This window comes from Xiphophorus couchianus, chromosome 14 (genome assembly GCF_001444195.1).
Source record: "Xiphophorus couchianus chromosome 14, X_couchianus-1.0, whole genome shotgun sequence".
In the NCBI taxonomy this organism is placed as follows: Eukaryota; Metazoa; Chordata; class Actinopteri; order Cyprinodontiformes; family Poeciliidae; genus Xiphophorus; species Xiphophorus couchianus.
This window is the reverse complement of record NC_040241.1, coordinates 8,307,095-8,334,292: the sequence shown is the minus strand read 5'-3', so window position 1 is coordinate 8,334,292 and position 27,198 is coordinate 8,307,095. Positions and strand designations below refer to the sequence as shown.

General features: G+C 39.2%; 3 protein-coding genes and 1 long non-coding RNA gene across 5 annotated transcripts; 1 reads left to right on the top strand and 3 right to left on the bottom strand.

The window, feature by feature from the left end:
- Positions 1-2,573: 2,573 nt before the first annotated feature.
- On the bottom strand, positions 2,574-10,612 carry LOC114157339 (butyrophilin subfamily 3 member A2-like). Its single transcript, XM_028038233.1, has 6 exons — positions 10,371-10,612; positions 9,559-9,897; positions 7,022-7,238; positions 6,813-6,877; positions 5,788-5,901; positions 2,574-4,781 (listed from the first exon to the last, which is right to left on the bottom strand). Exons 1-6 carry the CDS (start codon positions 10,525-10,527, stop codon positions 4,168-4,170), a joined length of 1,506 nt encoding a protein of 501 aa, XP_027894034.1. The 5' UTR covers positions 10,528-10,612; the 3' UTR covers positions 2,574-4,167.
- Positions 10,613-10,671: 59 nt separating this feature from the next.
- On the top strand, positions 10,672-13,844 carry LOC114157345 (uncharacterized). The gene is made up of 2 exons (XR_003598127.1): positions 10,672-10,709; positions 13,325-13,844. It is a non-coding gene; the product is annotated as an uncharacterized LOC114157345 (long non-coding RNA).
- Positions 13,825-27,159, bottom strand: LOC114157341 (butyrophilin subfamily 3 member A2-like). 2 transcript variants are annotated; one of them, XM_028038237.1, is made up of 7 exons: positions 27,125-27,159; positions 17,623-17,755; positions 15,732-16,079; positions 15,405-15,621; positions 14,992-15,056; positions 14,694-14,807; positions 13,825-14,287 (listed from the first exon to the last, which is right to left on the bottom strand). In XM_028038237.1, exons 2-7 carry the CDS (start codon positions 17,711-17,713, stop codon positions 13,905-13,907), a joined length of 1,218 nt encoding a protein of 405 aa, XP_027894038.1. In that variant the 5' UTR covers positions 17,714-17,755; positions 27,125-27,159; the 3' UTR covers positions 13,825-13,904. The 2 variants fall into 2 exon arrangements, with proteins under 2 accessions (XP_027894038.1, XP_027894036.1); XM_028038235.1 differs by lacking the exon at positions 27,125-27,159 and having other exon boundaries at positions 17,623-17,901.
- On the bottom strand, positions 18,712-27,126 carry LOC114157340 (butyrophilin subfamily 1 member A1-like). Its single transcript, XM_028038234.1, has 6 exons — positions 26,992-27,126; positions 25,612-25,959; positions 25,286-25,502; positions 24,862-24,926; positions 24,376-24,489; positions 18,712-21,084 (listed from the first exon to the last, which is right to left on the bottom strand). Exons 1-6 carry the CDS (start codon positions 27,080-27,082, stop codon positions 20,699-20,701), a joined length of 1,221 nt encoding a protein of 406 aa, XP_027894035.1. The 5' UTR covers positions 27,083-27,126; the 3' UTR covers positions 18,712-20,698.
- Positions 27,160-27,198: the final 39 nt, after the last annotated feature.

Here is a 27,198-nt window from a genome sequence, read left to right as displayed (position 1 = left end):
GATGATCTATTGCCATGGAAAATAAAAATATATATATATTTAGTAGACATAATTAGACTCCTTTCATATCTGTTAATAAAAACCCCAACTTACCCTGTTTGCTATTCATTTAACTTCAAGCTTGGATTCCAGAGGCTGAGAAGTTTGAAGTTTGTTTTATCGGTCCTGGTCGTTTCTTGGACAGAGTTCTTCTGGACCGAGTGCTGAGACGTTGGTTCTGGAGTCTGATGGAGAAGAAACTCTTCCACCTTTGGGGGAATCACGTCCCTGAGGGCTCAGACGATTGATGCCATGAAAGCAAGTTTTCTAAAAGAACAAGCAAGAAGAAGAAAAAAATACATATGTCACCACAGACAACTAAAGACCCAGTTCCAAATAACATTTTATATTTATATAACTCCTTTTATAAATGTTATCTTTAAAGCTAGTGGTTAGTGAATATTTTTTTTAGCAATAAGTAAAATGTTTTAGATGATCTCTCTGCTGATGCATGAACTCCTGACTGTGCACCATTTTGCAGTCGTTCTGTTTACTTGAACATTGACCAGATTGTTTAATCGGCTTTTTTTCCTGTAAGCTGGAATGTATTAAGTCACTGGAAAAAGTTTTAAGATACGTTTAAAGATAGGTAACACGTGCTCAATATAAAGGTTAGATGGTTGTGATCACATTATTGTTGATAATAACTCATTTAAAGTCACTGCAACACTGCAAACATAACGAAAACTGAGGAACATCCTACCTCTTCCAAACGAACGAGGCGAACTCGTCTTCACGTGAGACTCAGGAGATCAGTTGCACTGAAGAAAGACTCTTGTTTCTCCTCAGGATGTGTGAGAACCATTTCCTCTTTTCTTGTTTTACTCTGTGAAATCAAAACCTAAATGCACTTCACCTCAAATTCGCTGAATACGGTTTTGCACTTTTTGCGTTTTTGCAAACTCAAGTAGTCACAGGCTGAAGTTATTCTTTAGCCACGAAAGTTTATCTCTTATTTTTCTCTCTACAAGGAACGTGTGTAATCGACTTTCTGAGGTAGGATGTGTGTAAACATTAAAAGACGAAACACTAACAAATGACAGTCGACCTATCAGTTGTCTTTAAGGTGAAGAGAAAAATTTGAAATATACCTGTAGAATTTTTTTAAAGGTTTTTGTGTCAGTACCAAGAAAACGCGAAGCATTTAAAAATCTGAATTATGACAAGTAATACTTGATGACCTCATTTTGTGTTGGATTGAGGACCAAGAAATTTATACTTTTCTTTCTTTTAAGAAAAAGTCATGTTTAATATAAATATGTTGAATAAAGTTATGGCTGCTTATTGGCAATACAAAAAACAGATATTCATCAGTAGACATACAGTAGATCTCTTCCTTGGAAACACATTTTGCCACAGAAATATTTAAAAAAAAAAAAAGAGAAAACTTGGAAATTTGCATTTAATGGTAAAAAAGGAGACTAAGCTACACGCAGCCCAAGAGGGACCAAGCAGCCAGGCCAGCTGTTTGTGAGCATAAAGTCTTTTTTAGATGACTAAATGATTTCTTTAGAATGAGTTTTACTCTTTATGCGTCCTCTGTTATTAGAAAAAGTCTTCTGATGTCTTTAGTGAGAAGTAGTTAAATTTCTAAGAGTTTCTGTGGAGAAAAGTAATATTGATATTACTGCATGACAGACTAATTGCTCTATCCAAATTCTCCCTAGGTGTGAGTGTGTGTGTGCATGGTTATGTGTCCTGTCTGTCTCTGTGTTGCCCTGCGACAGACTGACAACCTGTCCAGGGTGACCCCGTCTCTCACCCGGAACGTTAGCTGGAGATAGGAACCAGGACCTCCTGACCCCAATAGGGACAAGGGTGTTAGAAAATGGATGGATGGATGATTCTTGGATATTTTTCTTTTATTTTTTAGATTCAGTCTCTTACAGTTGAGGTGCATCTATGATGAAAATTGCAAACCTTTCCATTCTTTGCAAGTTGGAGGGGAAAACTTGAAAAATGGTGCTATCAAATAAATCTGCTTCCTCTTTCTCACAAGAAATGCTTCCTGTTAATGTTACAGTCTAATAAAAACGGAAGTTCTTGCAATTCCAGGAGCAAAACTAAGAATTTACTGGGCAGGGTTTTACAAAGTGATTTAGGAGAAAAGCACAAATCTGATATCAAAGTTCTATTGACCGTTTTTTGAGACATTCTTAAACCTAAAAGATTTTGGAGCCGGTTAGATACACATCATCAAACTGACTCACAAAAGTGAGAGTAGTTTGGAATAAAGGAAATGATGTTTAAGATTCTCTCAGAGTTAAAACCTCAACATGAGTTCAAAGCAAAGTAATAATTCATTGAATATGTTCTGATGCAGCTTCATGAAACTTATTGTTTTTGTGTTTCTGATTGTTATTTTTGTTAAAGCCCAAAACACTCAAACCTAACTATGTAGTATTTTCATCAAGTCACCAGTGGCTTTCAGCCATTAATCACCTTTCAACCATTTTTACATCTATGATTTTTTTCATGATTATTTTTTAAAGAGCACTTTAAAAAAACTTTTTTTAAAATACCAAAGCTGATGCTCATTTAAATTTTTTTTCAGCTTTAATGTTACAGACTTTCTCAAACCTACTTAAGTTTCTATTCATTATCAATTTGACTGTTAAAAATATATGAACACATTTCATATTTACAGAATACTAAAAGGAAACAGCTGTCCCAGAAATCTATAAAAAAAAAAATTTTAATGCACACAATACAAATCACAGGACCAGCTCTTTAAATAATCATCTGATTTACTTTAAAGCCATAAACGTCTCACGTCGCTTAAAAAACCACAAGTCACGACTCGGACACCAGGGGGAGCTGCGTGTCCACGAGTGTATGTTTTAAAATTGTTTTCACAAAGAGCTACATTTGAAAACCTAAGGTGCAAAAAGTAGTTATATATGTTCTTAAAAGTCTGTCAACATTCATAAAAATTGACATATTTTATCACAGTAAAAAAAGTAAAAACGAAAAAAATGTAAAAAGTAAAATTTACACATCTTAAATGAGGCTCATAAACGCATCAAACACACCACAATAAAATCTATTAATACTTAAAGAATTTTCAAATCAAAGATCTTATTCAATAGGACCTTTGAGCCTCAGAAAGTAGTGAATTACAGTAGAAAGTATTTACATTACATTCTCAGAAAATATGCTCGTTTTAAGAGTAATAAAGGTGTCTGAAGATAAAGTGTCGTCAGATACGTAGACAATATTTAACAGTCTCATTTCCAACACTGTCATAATATATAGTTAAAGCTTACAAAATAAGGTTCGTTCATCTTTAACTGCATTTTTTAAAATCAGCTGTAAACAGTTGTAACGAACCAAAATTCTCACTAAGCAATCAAAGCTTAAAGTTTGAAATTTAAAGCTACATTTAAACTCACAAATACTCTGAAGCGCCCACGACAAGCAGTGTTAAAAAATATATATATTTATCAATAAGAAAAAAAAATGTCCCCATAAACAGGATGAGCTCATGAGATTCAGCTTGTTCTTTAAAAGCTGTTACTGCAGCACCACAAAACGGTTGGCACCATTTATTTCCCAACACCAGAATTGTACCCATTTGTCATCGTAATAATTATGACGCGCATTACATAAACACTATTTGCTTCTAACTCGTTTTTGAGCAAAACTAGTTCTATTACTTGACAAAGACTGAGATGTTTTCCTACTCTGAAGGCAGGAGACGTTTGAGAAAAGGTAGAAAAATATGTATCGATTGACAACCTGAAGTTTAAAAATGAATAGTACCCAACATGAACATGATGGAAGAGATTCATCGTCATAAAAAAATAAGTAAAAAGACAAACAAAGAGGAGAAAACAATGAGTTTTAAAAGTTGGCCAATTCTACTTTGCTCTTAGAGCTATACTGACCAGATGTGTTTTTTTAAACAGAATTCCTGATGTCTGTTCTGGTATCTAAAATAATTGAAGATCCCGACTAGTTAAGTAACTTCACAAAACCCTAATTAGAAAGAAAGAAAACCTTGAAGTACCATTTTGGAACTGGCCTGTCCCATTTTTTATATGGTGACCTTTATGTGTGTCCAGTCATCAGATGGTTTAATGCTATATCTGCACCAAGCATTATGATAATTTGTCTCAGTGTCCTACGCTAATGGATCAGAGACTCTGACTCTTCAGTCAGACCGTCCAGAACGCTGAAGGGGTTAGTGTACCTACGGGCAGACCTGGCAACACCAGGACGAGAACTGGAAAAACTCCCAGCGCGGGTAATTTTGTTTTCCTTCGAAGTGGAAGCTGAGGAAGAACTGGAAGAGGTAGAACTGTTGTTTGTTAAAACACCAGGAGAGCTTTTGGGCCTGTACTTTTTAGGAGGAGCAGAGAGCTGGGCTTGTCCTGAACCAGCCGGTTTGGGGTCTTTCGCCTTGGACACGTTGCCAGATTTTGGATTGTGGTTTGCCGATGTGGCAGCTGGTGGTGTGTTGCTATGGTCAACGGTTGGGGTAACTTGGTGAGAGGCATTAAGTGAGGATGAGGAGTTAGTTGTAGGTTGGTTTTGCTGTCGAGCGGCACTGTATTTGGTTTTAAGTTCTTCTAGTTCTGCTTTTTGTGTGGAGATGATCTCATCTTTTTTAGAAATGTGTGACTTCAGCTCTTTGATTTCTGCTTTTAGCTGTTCGATTTCTCCTTGTAACTGGGTGTTGATGGCATTTTCCTTACTGGGACTGGGCAGCTGTGGTGGTTGAGTTGATTTCTGCCTGCAATCTGTGAAATAAGGGGAAAAAATTAAAACAGGTAACACTTATAAGTTAAAAAGAAAACCTTAGTGATGGCTGCAATCAACCACTTTTGTCTTTCGTATTAGAACATTACACCTTTACTCCTATAATTTGCTGCCTGTTTAACTAGGTTTTTCTTCTCAAGTATTATTTTGCTAAATTAATGTAGTATTCGTCAGATACTTCAGGTATTTCATTGCTATATTCTATATATCTCCTTCTCTATATATTTCAGTGAAGAGGTAGTCATACTGTAGGTGCACTGCTTGTACTCACCAAATGTCCAGGTTATCCTACCCAGATGATTCACTCAGGCTTTGCTAGAATGTTTTCTCACCATCTACACAATCTTCCAAAACAGGCCTGAATTGACTAATCGGGAATACAGGGACAATTCCCGGTGTGCCGGTCTGATGTTTGCGCTACAAAGGCTGTTTTTCTTTTTCTTCTCTTTTCAGCCGTCATGCTAACGAGACCCTTAAGTCGCGTATGGCAGGCCATTTCAGCATAAAATCAGTTTCATCTGACCATCTGTAATTACATTCCAGATATCTAAAGAATGAATTTTGACTAGACAACTACATTTTGACTACCCTGAATGGTAATTTAAGATAATTAGAGACATCTTAATTGACTAACGTGTCTAGTCATAAAGCTTTCATGACTTTAATAGTAATAGGTCATTATCTAAAGTGGGTCCATCCAGCACATATGTAAATGAGAGGTCTATGCATCTCTACCAGCAGTATCGGAAACGCTGAGTACTTCTGTTAGCCAAGACTGCCAACAATTGTGAATTTTTTTTGTGTAACTTACAGAAGGCAAAGGGATATTCAGTCTTGAAAAGTCATTACATGCCTACAAAGACTCATACGTTAGAAGTAACTGTGTTAAAATAAGCATTAAAATGACTGAATCCATATCTAAACAGGAGCTGCTGCAGAAAGTTTTCGTCTGCTCCAGCAGAGGTAGTAAAACGTTTGCAGACTTACCAGAGCATCCATATTTCTTCCACAGAAAATAAGTGACCGCACACAATGCAAGTACAGCTGCGGTTACCAGGACACTCCACACCATGCTGTCGGTGCAGGTTCTCATGCAGTCGTCTGAAATAATAGGAAATCAATTATGGCAGGTGATAAAAAAATATCTTCAAAGGCTTTTCGCTCAAGCAAGACAAAAAAAAAAAAAATACCATTCCAAACTGATAACTTTTCTACTGAGTGCTTGAGATGTGAGGAACAACCAAACGAAAACTGCTTGATTCTCATACACGTGTGAATTAGTTTTTGTTCCATTAAAATTTTACAAACCAACAGCTACATTTTGTTTATCATGCAAGATAAAATATAAAACTACATATTAACACCTGCTGCGATTGCAAGGACATAATGACTACATGCCAATACTGACCTTATGGTCTAATTTAGTGATTCAGAACACACTGGTTGTTCGTGGACAAAATTAAGTTTTGAAAATTGATGAGAAATGAAGTGAAGACAAATCTAGACTCTAGAACAATATGATGTGTCAACATGTTAGGTCTCGGTCTGACACATTTGATTAATGAAATATAGCAAAGCACACCATCTGTGGTGATTTTCTAATAAAATATGTTGACGAAAACATAAGCGGACAGCTTTAAACGCAACCATGTAATCCCTAAGATTTAAACATATCCAAATACATTCAAATGGCTACACTGTGTAATTTTTTGAAATTGATAAAGTTCTGATTTTCTTGACCCATTATCAACAAAACTCTTCATAAGCTTAACGGCATGATTTACGATTTTGATTTAATAGTAAATCAAATTTACTGTCGGCCATCTTTTCCTTAGAGACGACGTTTATACCACTTCTGAGTCGACCCGGAAAGCCCATAATATGCACAAGTGGCTCAAATACAAATACATTAAAAGTCATGTGCTTTTCAAACCGTCTTTGTCAGAACTGTAAAGGTTTTCCCCTAATTAACACCTCCAGCTCATAAATATATATTCAACACATTACTGTACCTGGGATATAAATATGTGCATATCTTGTCTTCTTCAACAGCGGCTGGTGAACACGGCAGGTCACTCTGCGATGAAGCAACAAAAGTGTTCAATTTGTACTTTTTACTCAACCAATTAAAGACAAACGTCAACATGCAAGTAACATCCCAACAGGCTTTTTGTGAAAAACAATCCCTCTTGGTTGATTTGAAGAAAGCTAGAAGTTGTACCTGTTGGTGACGATCTGCAAAGACGCTCTCCTTTTAACATTATAACCTCCAGCTGAGTTCGGAACGGTCCGTGGGTGTTCGGCTTCAATCCCATTGCCTCTCTCGTCGTAGAACGTAATCTCCGGCTCTGGGAACCAGCGTTCGGCGCTACACTCCAGTGTCAATCCCCCGTTGGCACCAGAGCGAACAAAGGCGAGCTTCGGCTCAGACGCAGCACCTGAACAAAAAGGCTTAATTTATAATAAAGAAAAACCCTGAACAAAGTAAATCATTGAAACCATATTTGATATTGGTAGGCATGCCGCACTGTGTGAATTTTGCAAGAGATCTAAATGACAGGTCATCTTATGGCACAAGCACAACTTGCAACGGTATTAAAACAAACTTCTCCTGTAGTTGAAAATGGCTTCAGGAAGCAAAACAAGAACAGAATTACGTTCTGAAAACGTCTTGTTCCTTCCTACAGTCGATATTGCACTCATGTATAGAACAAAGAGTGACTTCGAAGATTGCTTTCACAACTGTGAGTTGCCAGACTGAACAAGTAATTCCCCTGCTGAAGCTGAAACTTGTTATCCTAATACAAGTTTCAGGTTTTAGTACTGGTTTCAAATGCGAGCCAGTTGAAATATTGTAGCCTACTCAGTGCTGCACACGAGCCGTCATTTGATGACACCTGGATTTAAACCCATTGTTTGCTTTAGTAGTAAATATCTAAAGCTGCTTATTTAAAGCAAACCATTTATGATCGCCTAAGAAGTAACCAAGCTGGCCTCATGATGCAAGATAGCCAGCGTTTCATTTGATAAACTAGTTCTGGTTTGACGTGGTTTTCTGGTGCGGTTACAGCTGTAAGTCTGCACCAGCTTTTTACATTTAGAGAATCCCTTTTCTGGCTTTCCTTTTAGCAAAATAGCTTAAACTAAGTCAGGCTGGATTAAGAGCATTACCTTTAAGTCTTACCACTGCATCGGCTACAAGTCTGGGCTTTGGCTGGGTATTTATGACACATTTATATGCTTTTATCTAAACTAGAGTCTAGTTTAGAGACTAGAGTCCCTCAAACGGTGGATTCGGGTCAAAATGCAGTTTTCCCAGATTGGTTGTGAGATTCAGACTGATTTTTTTTCTGTGTATCTTTGTCGATGTTTTTTGGGTTTTTTTTAACCTTTTGCATCAGAGGAATTACATTAGATGTAATCTACATCAACACCCTGTGTTTCAAACCTTCTGTTTCAAGAGAAAGAAATTCAGAGAACTGTGAAGCCGGAAACTGCGACTATTGTTCAAATTATACCACAGCTAGGTTATGAAAAAAAAAAGAAGACCTCAGAGGATATCCTGGATTGCACTCAGACTTATTTGACACTCAGTTTCTTTGACTCCTACGTGTTCCTTCTTCCTTCCTATGCTCTTGCTAAACGCTTTCGATGTCGTTCAGGTCAATCTCCACTCCATGCTCAAATCTTTTGCCGCCCTGTTTATAGCTCCATTTCTTTTACCATCAACTCTGACCAAGTTCGCCACAACAACATGCTGCTGCCTGCCACCATGTCTCACAGTGGGGGAGGAGTGAGGGTTAGTTTTGCACCACACACGGTATTTTAAATGTGCGCCCTTGACTTTGGCTCCTTCTGATATGTTCACCTCCACATGCATAATGTTTCCTCTACATGGGTTGTGTCATTCTTTGAGCTAATTTTTGTCTTTCCACTTTTCAAGGTTTGTGAAATGAACAGCATATAGTCGTCCTGCATGTCAACAGCTTCTCCTACAGGAGGTTTGGAGCTCAGCGAGGCCTCAAGGCTGCTTCTCTGATTTAGCCTTTCCAGTAGGAAACGGACCCTGATTTCCTTAGTTTTGGGAGATCAGAGATCAGCTGATAGTTACATGTGAGGCCAATCTTAGCTACTCAGCGCAAAGGTCTAAAAATCTGCCACTGTCCTCTTTTGCTCTGCCGTGAGAGAGGGGACAGTCCCAACAGGTCATGTCTGCACATTCACAATAATAACAGTCACCTCACTGTTGCCAACTCAGAAACTTTCTTGCTGTTTAGAAACATTTCAGGCAAAAAAAACAACAAAAAAACAGCATCAGCCACAATCAGTAGGCTATTAGCAGGTCAGGCTTTTTAAAGATCGGTAATCAGCGATCGGCCAGGCAGCTGTAATCGGTGCACCCCAACTTTACAAAACCATCAAGCTTGAAGTTGTGCCATTTGATTGAACACAAGTTGAAAGCTTAAGATATTTTTTAACTACTTTATATATTTGGATTTGTTTTGATTTGTAAAGTGCCTCGAGACAAAATATAAAGTGAATCCACTCTATGCAAATAAATTAGATTGAACCGCACTTCCTCCTAACTTGTGTGTTCCTGTTCCTGCCACCACACCGTGTGTTAGTGTAAAATAATAATAAATAGGGCGTAAATTATTATTTTGAAGCTTCAAAAGACACAGGACCAGATCAGCAATGAAACATGTTAGGATATATACTGTAAAGACTCGCCCAGCAGCCACAGAGGTGATGACCTACCCACAATGAGGTCCAGCACTGCTTCAACCTGCTGCTGCTTCCCCACCATGGTCCTGCACAGATATCGGCCCCCGTCAGACAGCCTCAGCTTGGAGATGACCTGAGAGATGTTGCCCAGCTTCACTTCCTCCAGAATGAAGCTGGTCCTATTGAGGAAGGCCGAGTTCTTCTCCTCCACGGTCTCGAAGCCATGGCGGTACAGGAGGGTGATGTTGGGGGTCATCTCAGCCTTGGACCACTCCACTGTGAGGAGGTCGCTGGTTTGGTTGGTTCGGCAGGGCAGGGTGACCGTTTCATTCTCGTTCGCCACTACCGTCTTCGGCGCAACGGCTGCCGACACTGGTGTGGAGAGGGAAGGAGAGGAAGCAGCTACATTAAGAAAGTGTGTAACCTTATTTGACCTCTGTCGGCGGCCGTCCACGTCCTTCAGCTTTGAGAATATGAAAAAGAACATTCGAGAACTGCTCGCCTCTTCCGCTAGAATAAAAAGTTAAGCGGCTGCTCATACATGAAGTTATAACTACAAATGTATTTAAAGCAGATTTAATTCGCTCTGTGTGAGTAATTTTACGTTTAAACTCAAAGGACTCGCTGAGTTGGTCGAATTTAGCTGCAGTTATTAATATGCGGAAGCAGCAGCGAAACTGACGTCACTTGCAAAAAAACCTCGTTTTTATTATTAACTCCAACTTAGACTGCGCTGATTCGCGACACGCAAACAAGAAAAAAGCCACAAACCACACGCTACGTCTGGCAAATAAATCGCAGTTTAGACCAAAAAAGCAAATATGAACAAGTTAATCAGGCCAAACCTGGAGAGAAGCGCAAGACACAGAGGACGACAGAGAGGAATCCGACTTGAGCGGCCGAGAAACGGAGGAATGTTCTGCTGTCCGTCCTGCTGGTCCTTGAAATGAACTTTACACTTTCAACCAGGGGTCGTCTAGAACCTCGGTGAACTTGGTCCATTTTTATTCCAGCAGTAAACCTCGACGCCCCGAGGTTCGAGAGGCTTTAGATCCACAGTTCCGCTTTGGAAGGGGAGGGAATAATGGACACTTCCTGGTTAACAATAACTGTTTATTGTTTGTATAAATTATTTTTATAATGATATTAATAATAATAATAACATTATTATCATTATTATTATAGTTTTCATTCTAAGTTTAATAGAAATTAATAAATCTTTTAAAATGTCTAAGTCATTTACAGCGCAGCCAAGCATTGTTGTGCAGAAAGACAATACTTAGAAATGTTTTCACAGCAGCACTTTCAGAACAGCCTAGTTCCTTTGTGCAACATCTGGACTCGTTCTGCTCGAAACTGCTGCCTCCATTTGAGACTGAAGCATAAATGACACCCTGGACTCCTCACTCAGTCAGTACTGTGTAATCTGACTAACAAGGATATTATTTCAACTTTAATTTTAAGATTTTATGAGTGGTTTCACTGCTGGTTTTTTTTTTTTTTTTTTTTTTAGTTACTAAACACAAAGTTCATGTCATTCAGTTGTGATGATGGGGCAGAAAGCAGAGAAGAGGGAGAAAATACAGCAAAATATCAAACCAAAATAAAATATCTTGTTTTGGAGGCAGGCTGCATGTTTCAAAAGACTCTCACCAAACTTTAGATTATTTTTAAAGCAATTCAGAGAAATGCAAAACAATCTACAAATACTTTTATTTGATCAAGTTGTGTGTCGCTCACTAGACTGATAACAATATGACCATTTGCTCTTTAAATAAATCATGTCCAGTTTATCAGACATGATAAATTGGACATGATTTGACTGTAGGGCGCTACTACTACAGTTAGCAGCGCCCTGCAGTCATTCTGCATGGAATTTGCATGTGTGGTTTTCTCCCACAGTGTAAAACCATGACTATTAGAGTAATTGGTCTCCCTAAATTGACCTTTAAAGAATGTGTGTATGGTTGCCTGTCCTGTGTCTGCCGGTGTTGCCCTGTGATGGACAGATGGATGACCTGTCCAGAGCATATCTTACCTCTCACCCAATAACCAAGATAGGCACCATCTTCCACATAAACCTGCAAAGACATCTGGGAGCAGACAACGGATGGATGAAAGCAAGGAGCAATCTCACTCCCAGTCTCGTGAACAAAACATTCAATAAATACCAGCCAGATGCACATAGACTAGAATGACAAGAGAAGTAAAACCCAAGAATTCAAGTCAAATCAAGATGATATTTTATTCTCAGTACTTGCTTTGTTGCTCCAACATAGTAATACTTTACAGAAACTTGACACAGTTGGAACATAAATCAGACTAAATAAAAAGGTAAGAGGTAAAAACAATTCCTCATAATCTATCAGAAGATACACAAGAACACATAGATCAGGGAATAGAAGTAACAGTAAAATGTTGAAGTTACTCTTAAAAAGTTGTGTCCTTTGTAAAAATGTAAAAAAAGGACACAACTTTGGTGTACCTTCTTGACGATATGGCTGACACAATCGTACCAGAGGTCACTTAAGATCAGAGGTCATGATGGATGGTCCCTAGACACATAAAACCGTTTACCATCCTGACCGAGTCATGATGCGACGTGGAGTCATTGGTGTTGAAGGAGCACGAGAGAGTGACACAAACTTGTGTTTTAGTAAAAACCTCACTCAAACTTGTGTTTTGTAAAAGAAAAAGTCAAGGACCTATTTGCAAATGGATGACATGACATGCAACCTCAGGAGTTTAGCACACAGCCTCATTAGGACGATGTTAAAGGCAAAGCTAAAATCGATAAATAGCACCAGCACATACGTAGCTTTCCCTTTGAAATATTGAGGGATGTTATGAGGCCCCGGGAAGGCAGCACCATTTACAGACCTGTTTACCCTCGATGCCAAATAACGTAGTGGGTAGGTAGTTGTAACACTTCTCTTCCATAATGACAGAAGTTAAAGCAAATGGTCTGTACTCATTAAGGAAACATTAGGCTGAATTGAAGCAATCTTACATAAAATACCCGAAAAAGAAACTCTACCATAATTCCTAGCTTGTTTTAGGGATAATGATTATTCCCCCAACTTGCTGACTGAAACTGGACCTTGCCATGAATGCCATAGTCTCCATGGGCCTCGTGTATAAAGCGTGCGTAAGCACAAACAATGTGCGGCGCCATATTTTACGCACAAGGCGGCATGTATAAAAATGCACTGTGTCAAAAGTTTGCGTAAATACGCTTTATCCCTGCCGTGAAAATGTGCGGCAGCCACGCAAACTTTTTCTGTGAACAATATCAAACTAGAAAACGTCAAAACTCAAATAAAAACACTTAAATCTGACTACATTCAGTGTAGTCAAGAAGCAACAAAACCTATGGGTTTTTTTTTTACATGATTTTAATATTTTATTGTTTAAAACCATGAAACTGAACCGCTTTCATCCTCAGACAAATAACCTCACACGCACACAAAATAAAGAAAATAAAAATAAAAGATTGTAAAAACCTTGCTCGAACATAAAAAAAATATATTTCCTCAGTTTTTGTTTCATAAAGATGTAACTCATCGGTCTGTGCGCCGAAGCGCATAAAATGCATCTATGGGGTCATTTCATTTTCACTGGAAAAAAAGTGGGGTTGGATCAGCAGATTAACTCCAAACAGGTTTGATTATTTTTAAGGTGATCAAAGTGTTTATAATCACAGGCATTTGCACAATCTCTTTATTTGTTTGTTTATTTATTTATTTTTTGTTAGGTGACCTTATGTACCCTGAAAGCACCTTTTAAATAACATATATAGTTATTATTATTATTATTATAAATACTTATACTGCTACAAACAAGGACGTTGCCATGGTTATTGCTACACGTGGTGGCAAATTTCCGGGTATTTATACTAATTTTCATATGTAGTTGGAGGTGGCGAAAGGCCGGACTAGCAGCTGCACTCTATTTTCCCGCAAATTGGGATTTATACATCCGGATCTTTTTGTGCACCGCGCTTTTCTAAATTTGTCCGTACGGCAAAGTTTTGTTGTGAAAACTGCTCACTTTTTTATACATGAGGCCCCATATCTCTCTGCATGAGGCCCCGGAGATGTTCTAGGAAGGATGTGAACTGTTCAGACTGGAACCTGACTAGTAGAAAACGATCCCTGAGCACAAGTCTTTGAATCCTTGGTTTTTGATTACGCCTTTGTAGTCTTGTGTCCTGTCCTTTCTAGCCCTGTCATAATAAATTTTGCTAAATAATACATTTTCCTAGAGGTTATTGCGATAAACGATAACATCGTTGTTTTGAGACCATGTACATGTACATGTACCATACTGAGAATGGCATAACAATGCAGGTTAGTGACAGGGCTAGTCCTTTCCACGTTTTAGCTTTCTGGTTTATCCAACAGTGACTCTGAACTCTCACTTGCATTTGACCGGTGACTTAAGCTTCTTTGAGATGTATTAGGGAGCAGAGAGTTTCCTTTGGAGGAGGAAAAGGACACAGACCTATGTCGGTCTGTGTTCAGTGAGCCGGGGGTTTTGTCTCGTCTTGAAGCACTCGATCCAGAACTTTTTATCATGGACGAGTCTTGTCCTGGTGACCTGTTGTCAACGGGTGACTGGTCTGTTAGCTCTGTCCCGTTTGGTGATGTTCTGAAATCATATGTGTACTCCTCTTCCTGTGAGGTACCACTGCGCCTGTCCATCTCATCTTTCTCTTCTTTCATATGTTTACTTCTTGACCGACAGACGTTTTGTCCACTCCCTGTGTAATTACAGACAGAAAATATCAGTCAACCCTTTCTTTTGACGTTCCAAATATATAAAATCCTAAAAAGAAAAAAAAAAGATGTTTTTATATGCATCTTATTTTACTATTGTTAAAATCCAGCTCCTTTTTCCAACACTTTCATACCATTTGGGCTTTTTTCTAATCTTGTGTTTTTAGGATTTTATGTAAAGTAGTGAAAAGATGAAGGAAAATAATACATAATTTTCAAACAAACTTATTACAAATGAAAGGCGTTACATGCATTTAGACACAGCACCAGGCTGGTCTACACTATCCCAACTGACTCCCGTTATCTGAAGCCAAAAGAAAGTGAAATATGACTAAAGTAATCTTTAAAAAGTGGCTTAATCCCTAATTTGGCTTGAGTGAGCGTACTTACTGCAGAACTTCTTGTGCACCAGGAAAACAAGTCCACATATTATTAACCCTGTCAATAAGAAAGTGACAGTTCCTGTGATGGCTGCCGTGTTTGAGCAGGACCTCATCCAGTCATCTGAAAGGTTAATAGAAAAACATTTTTGATTATTATGACCACGTTTCTAGACCACACAACAAACTCAAACTGGGTTTAAAAACTATCAATGTTTTAACCAATGCAAATGAATAAAACAGGAGCTCTTGAAGTACAACCAGAATGTTTTGGGTGTTTCATTTCAGGTCAGTGTAATCTGATATACCTGGGATGTAAATCTCTGTGTTCTTGGTCTGATTGAACTTTCTCTCGTGGACTTTGCAGGTCACTCTGTGGGGAAAAAAAAGACAAAGTGTCAGTTTTACTTCCATTTCAAGATGTAAAAGAAGAGAGGGAAATAGTAATCTGAGCACAATGTTTTAATATCTGATGTAAGACACCAGCTGGTTTTACTGTATCAACATACAGCAAGGAAAATTATTTTGTCGCTTTAGTGCCAGAGTAACTGGACTATCGCCTTGCATGGAAAATAAGTGTATCAACTCTTCTATAGTTGCTCACGAAACCCCTAAGAATCATGTGAATAAAAGGAAAAGACAGCATGTGGAGGTACAAAAAGTTTGGCATTTACTGCCAACTTTTACTGACTTTATCTAAAACACATAAACCTGTAATTACCTGTTGATTTTAGTCTGCACCACTGCTCTCCTGGTAACTGTAAAACATTCTCTAGAGTTTGGCCCTCTTGTTGGTTTTTCTGCTGGAATCTCGTTCCTTTCGTCATCGTAAAACGTGATGTCAGGTTCTGGGAACCAGCACTCCGCCTTACACTCCAGGGTCAGTTCTCCACCCTCAGTGGAGGGAACAACTGTGAGCTCTGGCTTTGACGTGGCACCTGGAATGGGATTCAACCAACTATTATAGGACTTTTGATAAAGATTCATTTGTCTGTTGCAGTACAAAGCATAGTCCTGCCATGAAGCCAAACATAAGACCAAGACTCACCCACATTAAGGACGATAATCGCGTGAACCTGCCACTCCTTCCCCCGGAGGGTCCTGCAGTTGTACTTGCCTCCATCAGACACCCTCAGGTTGTAAATGATCTGAGAGATGTTGCCGTCCTTCAGTTTGTTCAAAAGAAGGTTTGTCCTGTAGTGGAAGGCTGGATTCTTCATCCCAAACGTCTCGCAGCCGTCCCGGTACAGTAAGGTGATGTTGTTTTCCCTTAAGCCCTCCTTGGACCACTCCACCGTGGGGAGTTCACCATCCACAGTGATGCGGCACGGCAGGACGACGGTTTCAGTCACATAGGCTGTTATTGTCTGTGTGACGATATCTGCTGAGGCTGAACCTGACGGGGAGAATAGAAATAAAAAAACTATGAAAAGAGAAATCCAATGCTGTTTTTATTATTATTATTATTATTATTATTATTATTGTGAATTTAACACAACTGCACTGCTGCCAACAAAGTTTAAGGTATCACTCTCTCATCTGAAGGTGGTTTAAACAGAAACTGAATGGTTTAGAAAGTTAAGCCATGTGTTACAATGGCCTAGTCAAACTCCTGGCAAAAACAAACTGACAATCTGTACAGCATAAGTACAGAGCACCTTCTATGAGATTTGCTGCTCTGCACTGATTTTGCCAAACAATATGCCGCCTTGGAGTTTACATAGAGTAACACAAACATTTACAGTACGATGCATTGAGGAAAGTGATTCTTAAATCAGAAAGTTTGGAAATGTTCTGTTCTATTGACCCTTTTGAACAGTAATGTAAGGAGAAGGGTTATAGGTTTAAATCAGCTTTTAATTCAAACAAAAATTAGCTGATTTGCATTTACCAATCAGCTACTTTTACCTACAATCAGGTAATAACTGCTAAAATTGCACGAGCTTTCTTGTGAAATGGCTCAAATAGGTTTTAGCAACTAGATTTTGGAAACTTGCAAATCACTCAATTAGTTCCTCTACACTGCAAAAGCAAATTTGCTGTAGACTTACGAAAAGAGTCAGAGCTTGGCAGAAAATGAACAGCTTTATAAATATTATTTTATTGTTTTTCCTTCTAGGTAAAAACAGACAAATCTATTTTCGAGCCCAGTAAAGATTAAAGTCATAACGTTTAACAACCGACGTGCCTTGAACACCTTAACAATAGTTATGCCAGTTTAACTTCTTTGAAAGTTAAATTCACACAAATTGCTGTGAATATCCCACTTCCTACTTGAATTGCATTGCACTGTATCGCCATAAGGAGTTTTTTTTTATTTTTTATAACTTGTCGTGCAGTAATAAGCTGCAGTGGACCCTAAAGCCCAAGTAAGAAAAACTACACTATACGTATAAGAGGTTTAGGTAGGGTGACCAAACGTCCGTATTTCTCGGGACATGTCCGTATTTCACGTCCTGTCCCGGGTGTCCCGGGTTTTTTTTTAGAAAGTGAGGAAATGTCCTGATAAAATGTCCTGTTTTTTTAAATTTCCTTCATTGGACCATTAAATTTACAGGCACTAGGGCACTGCGCCCGGTGTTATGCCGAGAACGTGTGACGTAATGCCTGAGCAGAGTCAGTGCGGGCAGCCCTGTTCTTAAGATAGACAGCGTGGCTGTCAGTACGCCAACAACATGCCAAAGCTCAAATGTATCCCCGCTTTTAGAGCCCCCCCCTCTCCCTCGCTCCAAGGTGTTCTGGTTTTCCCAAATTAAAATATGGCCACCCTAGTTTAGGGCCACCGAAAAAAAAAAAAAAAAGAATACTGACTTTAAAGTCACAATTCTGAGTTTAATCTCCAAAATGTTTTTTTTTTTTTCGGTGGCCCTAATCCTCTTCCGTAAATTTGCATTTGCAGCCAAAGACTCTTGATAAAAGAAGGTAAATAAAATCAATACCTGACAGGACAAACAGGAAAAGGAGGCAGCCTGGGTTTGTGGCCCAGGCACGGATCGACGAGCTGCATGTGAAAGTCATATCCGAAAACATTCGAAGAACTTTCACTAAGTCTCTCTGCACCGATCCAAAAACCTTGTCTGTCCGTTTCTCTCGATGGCCGGTAGCTCTACTGCTTGGCTGCTTCCTGTTTGTGATCCCGTCGTCTACGTTCTCACGTGATGTTATACAGGATTATTTCATAGACGTCAACTTGATACATTGAAACCTGATATTTTGGGGCGTGTCAAGAGGCTTGACACAGGGGAAGAGAAACATCTCCCACGCACGCACGCACCCCCCCCCACACACACACACACATATATATATATATATATATATATATATATATATATATATATATATATTAGAATAATTTTAGAAAAATTATCTTTCCTTCATATTATACTGAATCAAAGAAGAAAACAAAATGTGAATAAAATCATTGCATGATTTGCATTTCAGCTGTGGGTAAATAAAGGCAGGCTGCATGTTTCAAAAGACTCAACAAACTTTAGATTATTTTTAAGCAATTCAGAGAAATGCAAAACAATCTACAAATACTTTTATTTTATCAAGTTGTGTGTCACTCACTAGACTGATAACAATACACAGACGACCATTTGCTCTTTAAATAAATCATGTCCAATTTATCAGATGGCTGGCATTGGCACAGTTAGCAGCGCCCTGCAGTCATTCTGCATGGAATTTGCATGTGTGGTTTTCTCCCACAGTGTAAAATCATGACTATTAGGGTAATTGGTCTCCCTAAATTGACCTTTAAAGAATGTGTGTATGGTTGCCTGTCCTGTGTCTGCCTGTGTTGCCCTGTGATGGACAGATGGATGACCTGTCCAGAGCATATCTTACCTCTCACCCAATAACCAAGATAGGCACCATCTTCCACATAAACCTGCAAAGACATCTGGGAGCAGACAACGGATGGATGAAAGCAAGGAGCAATCTCACTCCCAGTCTCGTGAACAAAACATTCAATAAATACCAGCCAGATGCACATAGACTAGAATGACAAGAGAAGTAAAACCCAAGAATTCAAGTCAAATCAAGATCATATTTTATTGTCAGTACGTCTAAAACTTGCTTTGCTTTGTTGCTCCAACACAACAATACATTACAGAAAAAGGTCAAATGTAAAAACACTTCCTCCGGTTCCATCAGAAGACAAACAAGAATAAGAACACATTAATCGAAGACTGGAGGCAACAGTGAAATGTTCACACATTTAAGAAAGAACACAAATGTGGTGTAAATTCTTGACAACATGGCCGACACCATCGTACCACTTAGGATCAGAGGTCATGATGGTCCCTGGACACATAAAACCGTTTACGCCAACACTGACCAGAGGGTGTGTTATATTTTTGTTTTTCGACAACTGTCTCCTTGGTTTTATATATACTTGAGACCTGAGTTGTTTTATGTGCACCACCAGCGAGTAAGGAGACTTCTGCTATGTGCAGTTGTTTTATTATTACTAGATCATATGCCAGTGAATATGTAGCTTTCCCTTTGAAGCATGGAGGGATGATATGAGTGGCCGGGAAGGCAGCACCTTTTACAGAACTGACCCATCAGCATCAGGTGTCAACAAAAAGCATCAAATAATGTAGTTTCTTTGACAACGACAGAAGTTGAAGCAAATAGTTTGTGTCGCTGCCTTCTAAGTTCCAAAAGCAAAGATTTAAAGGAAAGGCCGTGGGTGGCAGCAGGGTGGTTTTGTTCTTGCACGCACTTCTGACTTGATTGTTTGAAAAAAATGTATATGTTTTCTGGCAAAAATATGTATAGAACAATAACTAAAAATCTCTTACAAGTTAGATGAAAAAGAAAGTTCACTTGATCTGATGTTTCAAGTACAAAAAGTGGTAAAAAAAAAATAAATAAAAATCATTTTCCAAAAGCATCCTGTCATCACACCGAACACTTGCCAAACTAAAGGCCTGCGCCAAGCCCTCCAGTGTATCCTTAATCACTTAAATTAATGGAAAGGTCTAAAAGTTACCAAAAATAATCTAGACAATTTTAAATTAAAATGACAGATTTTGGTTATAAACCAACTAAAGCACATTCTAACTGCCTAAAGAAAAACTAAATTGACAGAACTTACGATTTACAAAACATCAGCATATATGGCCACAACACAGAGTACTCGTCAAGGAAACGCTAGGCTGAATTGAAACACTGTCATATAAAACACCTGAGAAAACATTCAAACACACATCTTAGAAAGCCCAACAATGTACAAACACCTAACCACTCTCCAACAACCTGTCAACAGTCAGAATCTAATGAGTCACTCGCAAATTACGTCACAGTTACCAAGGCCAGTTCCCTGTTTAATGTAAAGTAAACAAAATTCTAGTACAACAAGATATTCAGTAAATACAGATTTTTAAAAAGTCTAACACTGAATTATGGAAAGATGGTTTTAATCGTACTCCCACATAATTTAAGACTTGTTTTTGGCTCAATAACAAGCCCAAACTGGAACTGCATATGCCGATAGTCGCAATGTCTTTTTCGTACAAGAGGACAAGAGATGTTTTAAAAATTATGTACACTTTTAAGACTGAAACCTGAGGATAAGAAAACTGAAGAGGAACCCCTGAGAGGAAGTCTTGGAATACTTGGTTTTAAATTACAGTTTTGTAGGCTTTTGTCCTGATCCTTTGAGGCCCGTCTCTGTCAATTGTGCTAGACAACACATTTTCCTAGAGGTTACAGATAATGGCATAACAAGGCAGGTTTTCACTCTCAAATATCTAAAAACTTTAAGTCTTGTAAAGAACACTTAACACTGGAACTGGGAGATATCTTAGATATCCAAAATGACCAAAACACAATCAAATGAAAACAACACACAACAAAATGAAACACATAATGATGTCTCCAGAAAAAAAAAAATTACTCTGCAAATTTTATCTGGAGATAAAATTCCTATTCTAATTTCATAAGAATTGAATGAGCAACAGGACTTGACCTGTTGCTCATTGCGACAGGCCTAGACTTTGCCACATTTTAGTTGTTGTGGTTTCCTTGTTCATTTAACAGCGTCTCTGAGCTCTCATTGGTATTTGCCCGGGAGATTATGGTACTGGGAGGGAACAGAGAGGAAGGGGAAGCAGACATGGATCTAGGTCTGTCGTTGCTCAGTAAGCTCAGGGTTTTGTTTCGTCTTACAACAGTCATTTCAGACGTTTTCATGGTGGACGTGTCCTGTCCTGTGGCCACGTTGTAACTGGGCGTTTGGGCTATTGGTCCTGTGCCATCTGGCGAGTTCATGGAGTCATCTGTGGACTGCTCTTCCTGTGAGGTACCTCTGTATCTGTATCCATTCCTCTCTGCCTTTTCCTTCTCTTGAACAGCTTCTTTCATACCTCCATTTCTGGAGTGTTGTCCTCTCCCTGTGTAATTACAGAAAGAAAATATCCGTTGACACTTGCTTCACACGTGACTTTTCAAATATACCATTGCAAAGAAAATGATTTTATGTGCAACTTATTTTATTAGTGTTGAAGTCCAGCTCCTTTCCTGACGTTTCCATACCATTTGGACTTTTGTAACCTTTCACAACAAACTTCAATGTGTGCTTTTAGGATCTTATGTTGTTGACCAACACAAAGTGGCGCATTGTTCTACTTTGAAGTTGAAGGAAAATGGCACATATTGCAAATGAAAGGTAATAAATAAATTTAGACACAGCACCAGGCTGGTTTACACTATCCCATTGTATCCCTCTAATGCAGTGGTTCTTAACCTTTTATGAGGAACTGAACCCATCAGTTTCATATGCGCATTCACCGAACCCTTCTTTAGTGATAAATAAAATAATGTTCAAATTCAAGACATATGTATATGTTTTTTTGCTGGTGCACAAAATGAGCAATGCATGAATGTCACCTTGCTCAAAGAACAAAACCATGAACTCACAGCAAATTACAGTATTACTTCATTCTGGTCCCCAAAACATATAAAATATAAAAGAATTTCAGCCCCCAAAATATATATTTTTTACTATTTTACTAATTAAAAATAAATTTGGATTTTTTCAAAGAATAAAATTTTTTTTAATAACTAATTGTTTTATTTTATTTTAAATTTAATTTGTTTTTTGTCATTTTGAATCCACAAAATACTTTTTTGGGGCCAGAATAAAGAATTGCACAAATGACATACCTGCAAATCAGTGCGACTTCTGCTGTTTGTTTTTGGGAAACCAGTTCAGAGAGGCGTGGCTTCACCTTGGCAAGTGCATCTTCAGAGCAAAGTCTGTTCATTTCTTCTTTTGTTGCTCGACATATTTAGTATGGATTAAAATATCAAGAAAGAAACAACGCGACGTACAAATATGACAGCCGCTGATACTGCGCGCACTAAATTCCCCGCAGCCCTGATTGGCTGAGCAATGTAACATGATCCTCTGCAGCAAGTGATGGCCAAGCCGGGCGCGTCATCACGACTTTACACAAGTGTGTCTTTACCTCCGCGGCAGAGGCTCCGCCGAACCCCTGAGACCGACTCATCGAACCCCTGGGGTTCGACCGAACCCAGGTTAAGAACCACTGCTCTAATGTATACAATAGAACAATAGATGCATTTGTAATGGGTACCAGGGTTCTGGATCCGTCAGCAGCAGATAAAGCTGAAAAATGTATGGAAATGAGCACCAGTGGCACTAACCCCTGTGGTGACGAAGTGTTTTGAAAAACTGGTCCGGGGTCACATCACAGCACTTCTCCCTCCTGGCTTTGACCACCACCAGTTCGCCTACAGAGCCAACAGATCCACAGAGGACGCTGTGATCACGGCCCTCCATGCTGCTCTGTCACATCTGGAGCAGCAGGGGAGCTATGTGCGGATGCTCTTTGTAGACTACAGCTCTGCTTTCAATACCATCCTCCCTCACAGACTGGTGGACAAATTGGGGGACCTGGGCCCCCCTCACTCCACCTGCATGTGGATTCTGAGCTTACTGACCAACCGACAGCAGAGATTTAGGGTGGGAAAACATACATCCACTGCCCTCAGCCTTAGTACTGGCTCTCCACAGGGCTGCGTGCTGAGCCCCCTGCTCTATTGTCTGTACACATACGACTGCACCTCTGCCCACCACAGCAACACCATCATCAAGTTTGCTGATGACACCACAGTGGTGGGGCTCATCTCAGGAGGCGACGAGTCCGCCTACAGGAGTGAGGTGGAGCGGCTGTTGGTGTGGTGCAGGGAGAACAATCTGCTCCTCAACAACTCAAAGACAAAAGAACTCATAATAGATTACAGGAGGAATAAAACGGACATTACACCACTAACCATTGGGGGAAAATGTGTGGAGAGGTTAGCTGATTTCCGTTTCCTGGGGGTCCACATTGAGCAGGGCCTCACATGGAACATGAACACCTTCGAGGTGATAAAAAAGGCCCAGCAAAGACTGTACTTCCTGAGGGTTCTCAGGAGGAACAACATCAAGGAGAAGCTGCTGGTGTCCTTCTACAAGTGCTCCATAGAGAGCATACTGACCTACTGTATCTGCGTATGGTATAACAGCAGCACTACGACTCAAAAGGAAAGCTCTCCAAAGGGTTGTGAATACAGCCCAAAAAATCATTGGCTGCCCTCTCCCCTCACTGGAGGACCTGCACAGCGACCGCTGTCTAAGAAAAGCACAACACATCACAAAGGACACTTCTCACCCCGGACATTCTCTGTTCACACTGCTGCCTTCAGGCAGAAGATACAGAGCAACCAGAACAAGAACCAACCGTCTCAGAGACAGTTTCTACCCGATAGCAATAACAAAACTAAATGCAATCAAAAACAACCATTAATCATCATGAATGATGTATGTGAGAATGTGGCTGTTCTTATTTATTAGGGTTTTTTTTTTTTTTTTTGCCAGTTTGTTGATTCTTGCGTTGTGTGTGAATTGCGAGACAGTTATTTTTTGTTTTTGGGCATGTGCACCGACTGATGGCACCTTTTGAATTTCGTTGTCCTTGTGACAATGACAATAAAGATTTATCTTATCTCTCTTACATGGGAGACGCAGTCTGTGTTACTCCAATTTCTCTCAGCTTATGAGAAAACGGCAGAGCAACAGGCAGCTCAGAGTCTCCATGCGCCACCTACTGGTGAAACACCATTACTACACCAATCGTCAAAGAAATGAATGCTCCTTTTTCCCTATTGTGAGCACACACCCGTGGGCATCACACATTGTTCTATTACTGAACCTACACCCCCGTCTACATTTTTTTAGCTTTCTTGTTTTGTTTTGTTTTTTAAAGGTTTTATTGGCTCTAGTGGCCTTTATTGGATAGTGAATTGACAGGGAAGTGGGTAATGAGAGAAGGGGGAAGACATGCGACAAAGTTCACCAGGCCAGGAATCGAACCTGCGACAGCCTAGTGCTACACATCTCCTATTTTAAAATTTCCTGCTTTTCCAGAATCAAAGTTCCAAATAACAGATGCAACTAAGAAATGTTCAGCTTATTGCAAGCGCAATATTCTGCACAATTACTTCTCTTAGTTATGCCATTTTTAGCTGGACGTTTCGTTGCATTTAGAGACCAATATCTCCTTGTGATTTCTGTTCGAAAGTAAGGATTTATCTGAAGCCAAAGAAAATGAAATACGACTAAAGTAATTTAGAAAAAATTGTTTCTTTCTTCACTTGGCTCAGGTGAGCTTACTTACCGCAGGATTTTTTGTCTCCCAGGAAAACAATTCCACATATTATTAACCCTGTCACGAAAGAAGTGACGATTCCTGTGATTATTGCCATGTTTGAGCAGGACCTCATCCAGCCATCTGAAATGTTAATAGAGCAAAAATGAGCATATTATGATGCACAGTACATGAGTAAAGGTTTTGTTTTTTTTTTTTTTGGAACATGTGTAAAAGGAGACATGCAAAGTAAATAATACTTCTTAGTTACTCTTTGTTCTGGCTGAATTTTCACCAATTTTTGTTTTTATGTTAATGTGGTGTAAACATGGCCGTGGTGTCCAGTTAGCGGCAATAGATCATGATTTTACAGTACGATGTAAACTCAAACTGGCATGTAAAAACTAATATGCAGTCCAGAAAACGCAAAGCAGTTTATGCTTACGAAGCTCTTAAAGTACAACCATGAAAGAATGTTTTGGGTGTTTCATTTCAGATCATTGTAATCTGATATACCTGGGATGTAAATCTCTGTGTTCTTGGTCTGATTGAACTTTCTCTCGTGGACTTTGCAGGTCACTCTGTGGTAAAAAAAAAAAAAAAAAAGACAAAGTGTCAGTATTACTTTTATTTCTAGATTTGAAAAAAAAAGGAGAGAATTTGTAATTTGAGCACAATGTTCTAATATCTGATGTAATAAGACATCAGCTGGTTTTACAATATTAACATATACAAGGGGAAATTATTTTGTAGCGTTAGTGCCAGAGTAACTGAACTTTCGCCTTGCATGGAAAATGAGTGTAGTAATGTGTTCCCCTCTCCTATAGTTGCTAAGAATCATGTGAATAAAAGGAAAAGACAGCATGTGGAGGTACAAAAAGTTTGGCATTTACTGCCAACTTTTACTGACTTTATCTAAAACACATAAACCTGTAATTACCTGTTGATTTTAGTCTGCACCACTGCTCTCCTGGTAACTGTAAAACATTCTCTAGAGTTTGGCCCTCTTGTTGGTTTTTCTGCTGGAATCTCGTTCCTTTCGTCATCGTAAAACGTGATGTCAGGTTCTGGGAACCAGCACTCCGCCTTACACTCCAGGGTCAGTTCTCCACCCTCAGTGGAGGGAACAACTGTGAGCTCTGGCATTGACGTGGCACCTGGAATGGGATTCAACCAACTATTATAGGACTTTTGATAAAGATTGATTATCTGATGCATAACAAAGCATAGTTCTGCCATGAAGCCAAACATAAGACCAAGACTCACCCACATTAAGGACGATAATCGCGTGAACCTGCCACTCCTTCCCCCTGAGGGTCCTGCAGTTGTACTTGCCTCCATCAGACACCCTCAGGTTGTAAATGATCTGAGAGATGTTGCCGTCCTTCAGTTTGTTCAAAAGAAGGTTTGTCCTGTAGTGGAAGGCTGGATTCTTCATCCCAAACGTCTCGCAGCCGTCCCGGTACAGTAAGGTGATGTTGTTTTCCCTTAAGCCCTCCTTGGACCACTCCACCGTGGGGAGTTCACCATCCACAGTGATGCGGCACGGCAGGACGACGGTTTCAGTCACATAGGCTGTTATTGTCTGTGGGACGATATCTGCTGAGGCTGAACCTGACGGGGACAATAGAAATAAAAAAACTATGAAAAGAGAAATCCAATGCTGGTTATATTATTATTATTTTGATTATTGTGAATTTAACACAACTGCACTGCTGCCAACAAAGTTTAAGGTATCACTCTCTCATCTGAGGTTGATTTAAACTGCCAACAGAATGGTTTAGAAAGTTAAGCCATGTGTTACAATGGCCTAGTCAAACTCCTGGCAAACACAACCTGACAATCTGTACAGCATAAGTACAGAGCACCTTCTATGAGATTTGCTGCTCTGCACTGATTTTGCCAAACAATATGCCGCCTTGGAGTTTACATAGAGTAACACAAACATTTACAGTACGATGCATTGAGGAAAGTGATTCTTAAATCAGAAAGTTTGGAAAGGTCTCCAACCTTTCCGATATAAATGTCAATAGTGTTCTATTTTGAACAGTAATGTAAGAAGGGTTATAGGTTTAAATTTGCTTTTAATTCACACCCAAAAGTTGCTGATTTGCATTTACAAAAGGTAATAACTGCTAAAATTGCACGAGCTTTCTTGTGAAATGCCTCAAATAGTTTTTAGAAACTAGAATATGCAAACTTGCAAATCACTCAATTAGTTTCTCTACACTACAAAAGCAAATTTGCTGTAGACCTAAGAAAAGAGTCAGATCTTGCCAGAAAATTAACAGCTTTTTAAATATTACTTTATTGTTTTTACTTCTAGGTAAAAACAGACAAATCTATTTTCGAGCCCAGTAAAGATTAAAGTCATAACGTTTAACAATCGACGTGCCTTGAACACCTTAACAATAGTTATGCAAGTTTAATCTCTTCGACGCCACAAATTGCTGTGAATATCCCACTTCCTGGTTGAATTGCGTTGTATCACCATCAGGAGTTGTTTTTATAACGCTTGCTCAGTGATGAGTTGAAGTGGACCCTAAAGCCTAAGTTTACACAAAAAAAACAAACTACATTATACGTAAATGAACAATATATTGCAGCCAAAGACGCTTGATAAAAGAAGGTAAATAAAATCAATACCTGACAGGACAAACAGGAAAAGGAGGCAGCCTGGGTTTGTGGCCCAGGCACGGATCGACGAGCTGCATGTGAAAGTCATATCCGAAAACATTCGAAGAACTTTCACTAAGTCTCTCTGCACCGATCCGAAAACTTTGTCTGTCCGTTTCTCCGTTAGCTCTACTGCTGTCTGCTTCCTGTTTGTGATCTCAGTCTACGTTCTCACGT

Excerpts from the sequence above, each read along its gene's own strand:
- LOC114157339 (XM_028038233.1), bottom strand. The coding sequence starts at position 10,527 with ATGGACCAAGTTCACCGAGGTTCTAGACGACCCCTGGTTGAAAGTGTA. Across the intron at positions 6,878-7,021 it reads TTGCAGATCGTCACCAACAG|AGTGACCTGCCGTGTTCACC; the intron begins GTACAACTTCTA and ends GCTTCATCGCAG. Across the intron at positions 4,782-5,787 it reads GAAGAAATATGGATGCTCTG|ATTGCAGGCAGAAATCAACT; the intron begins GTAAGTCTGCAA and ends CTTATTTCACAG.
- LOC114157341 (XM_028038237.1), bottom strand. The coding sequence starts at position 17,713 with ATGTTTTCGGATATGACTTTCACATGCAGCTCGTCGATCCGTGCCTGG. Across the intron at positions 14,808-14,991 it reads CACAGAGATTTACATCCCAG|ATGACTGGATGAGGTCCTGC; the intron begins GTATATCAGATT and ends TTAACCTTTCAG. Across the intron at positions 14,288-14,693 it reads GGTGCACAAGAAGTTCTGCA|GGAGTGGACAAAACGTCTGT; the intron begins GTAAGTACGCTC and ends GTAATTACACAG.
- LOC114157340 (XM_028038234.1), bottom strand. The coding sequence starts at position 27,082 with ATGTTTTCGGATATGACTTTCACATGCAGCTCGTCGATCCGTGCCTGG. Across the intron at positions 24,490-24,861 it reads CACAGAGATTTACATCCCAG|ATGGCTGGATGAGGTCCTGC; the intron begins GTATATCAGATT and ends TTAACATTTCAG. Across the intron at positions 21,085-24,375 it reads GGGAGACAAAAAATCCTGCG|GGAGAGGACAACACTCCAGA; the intron begins GTAAGTAAGCTC and ends GTAATTACACAG.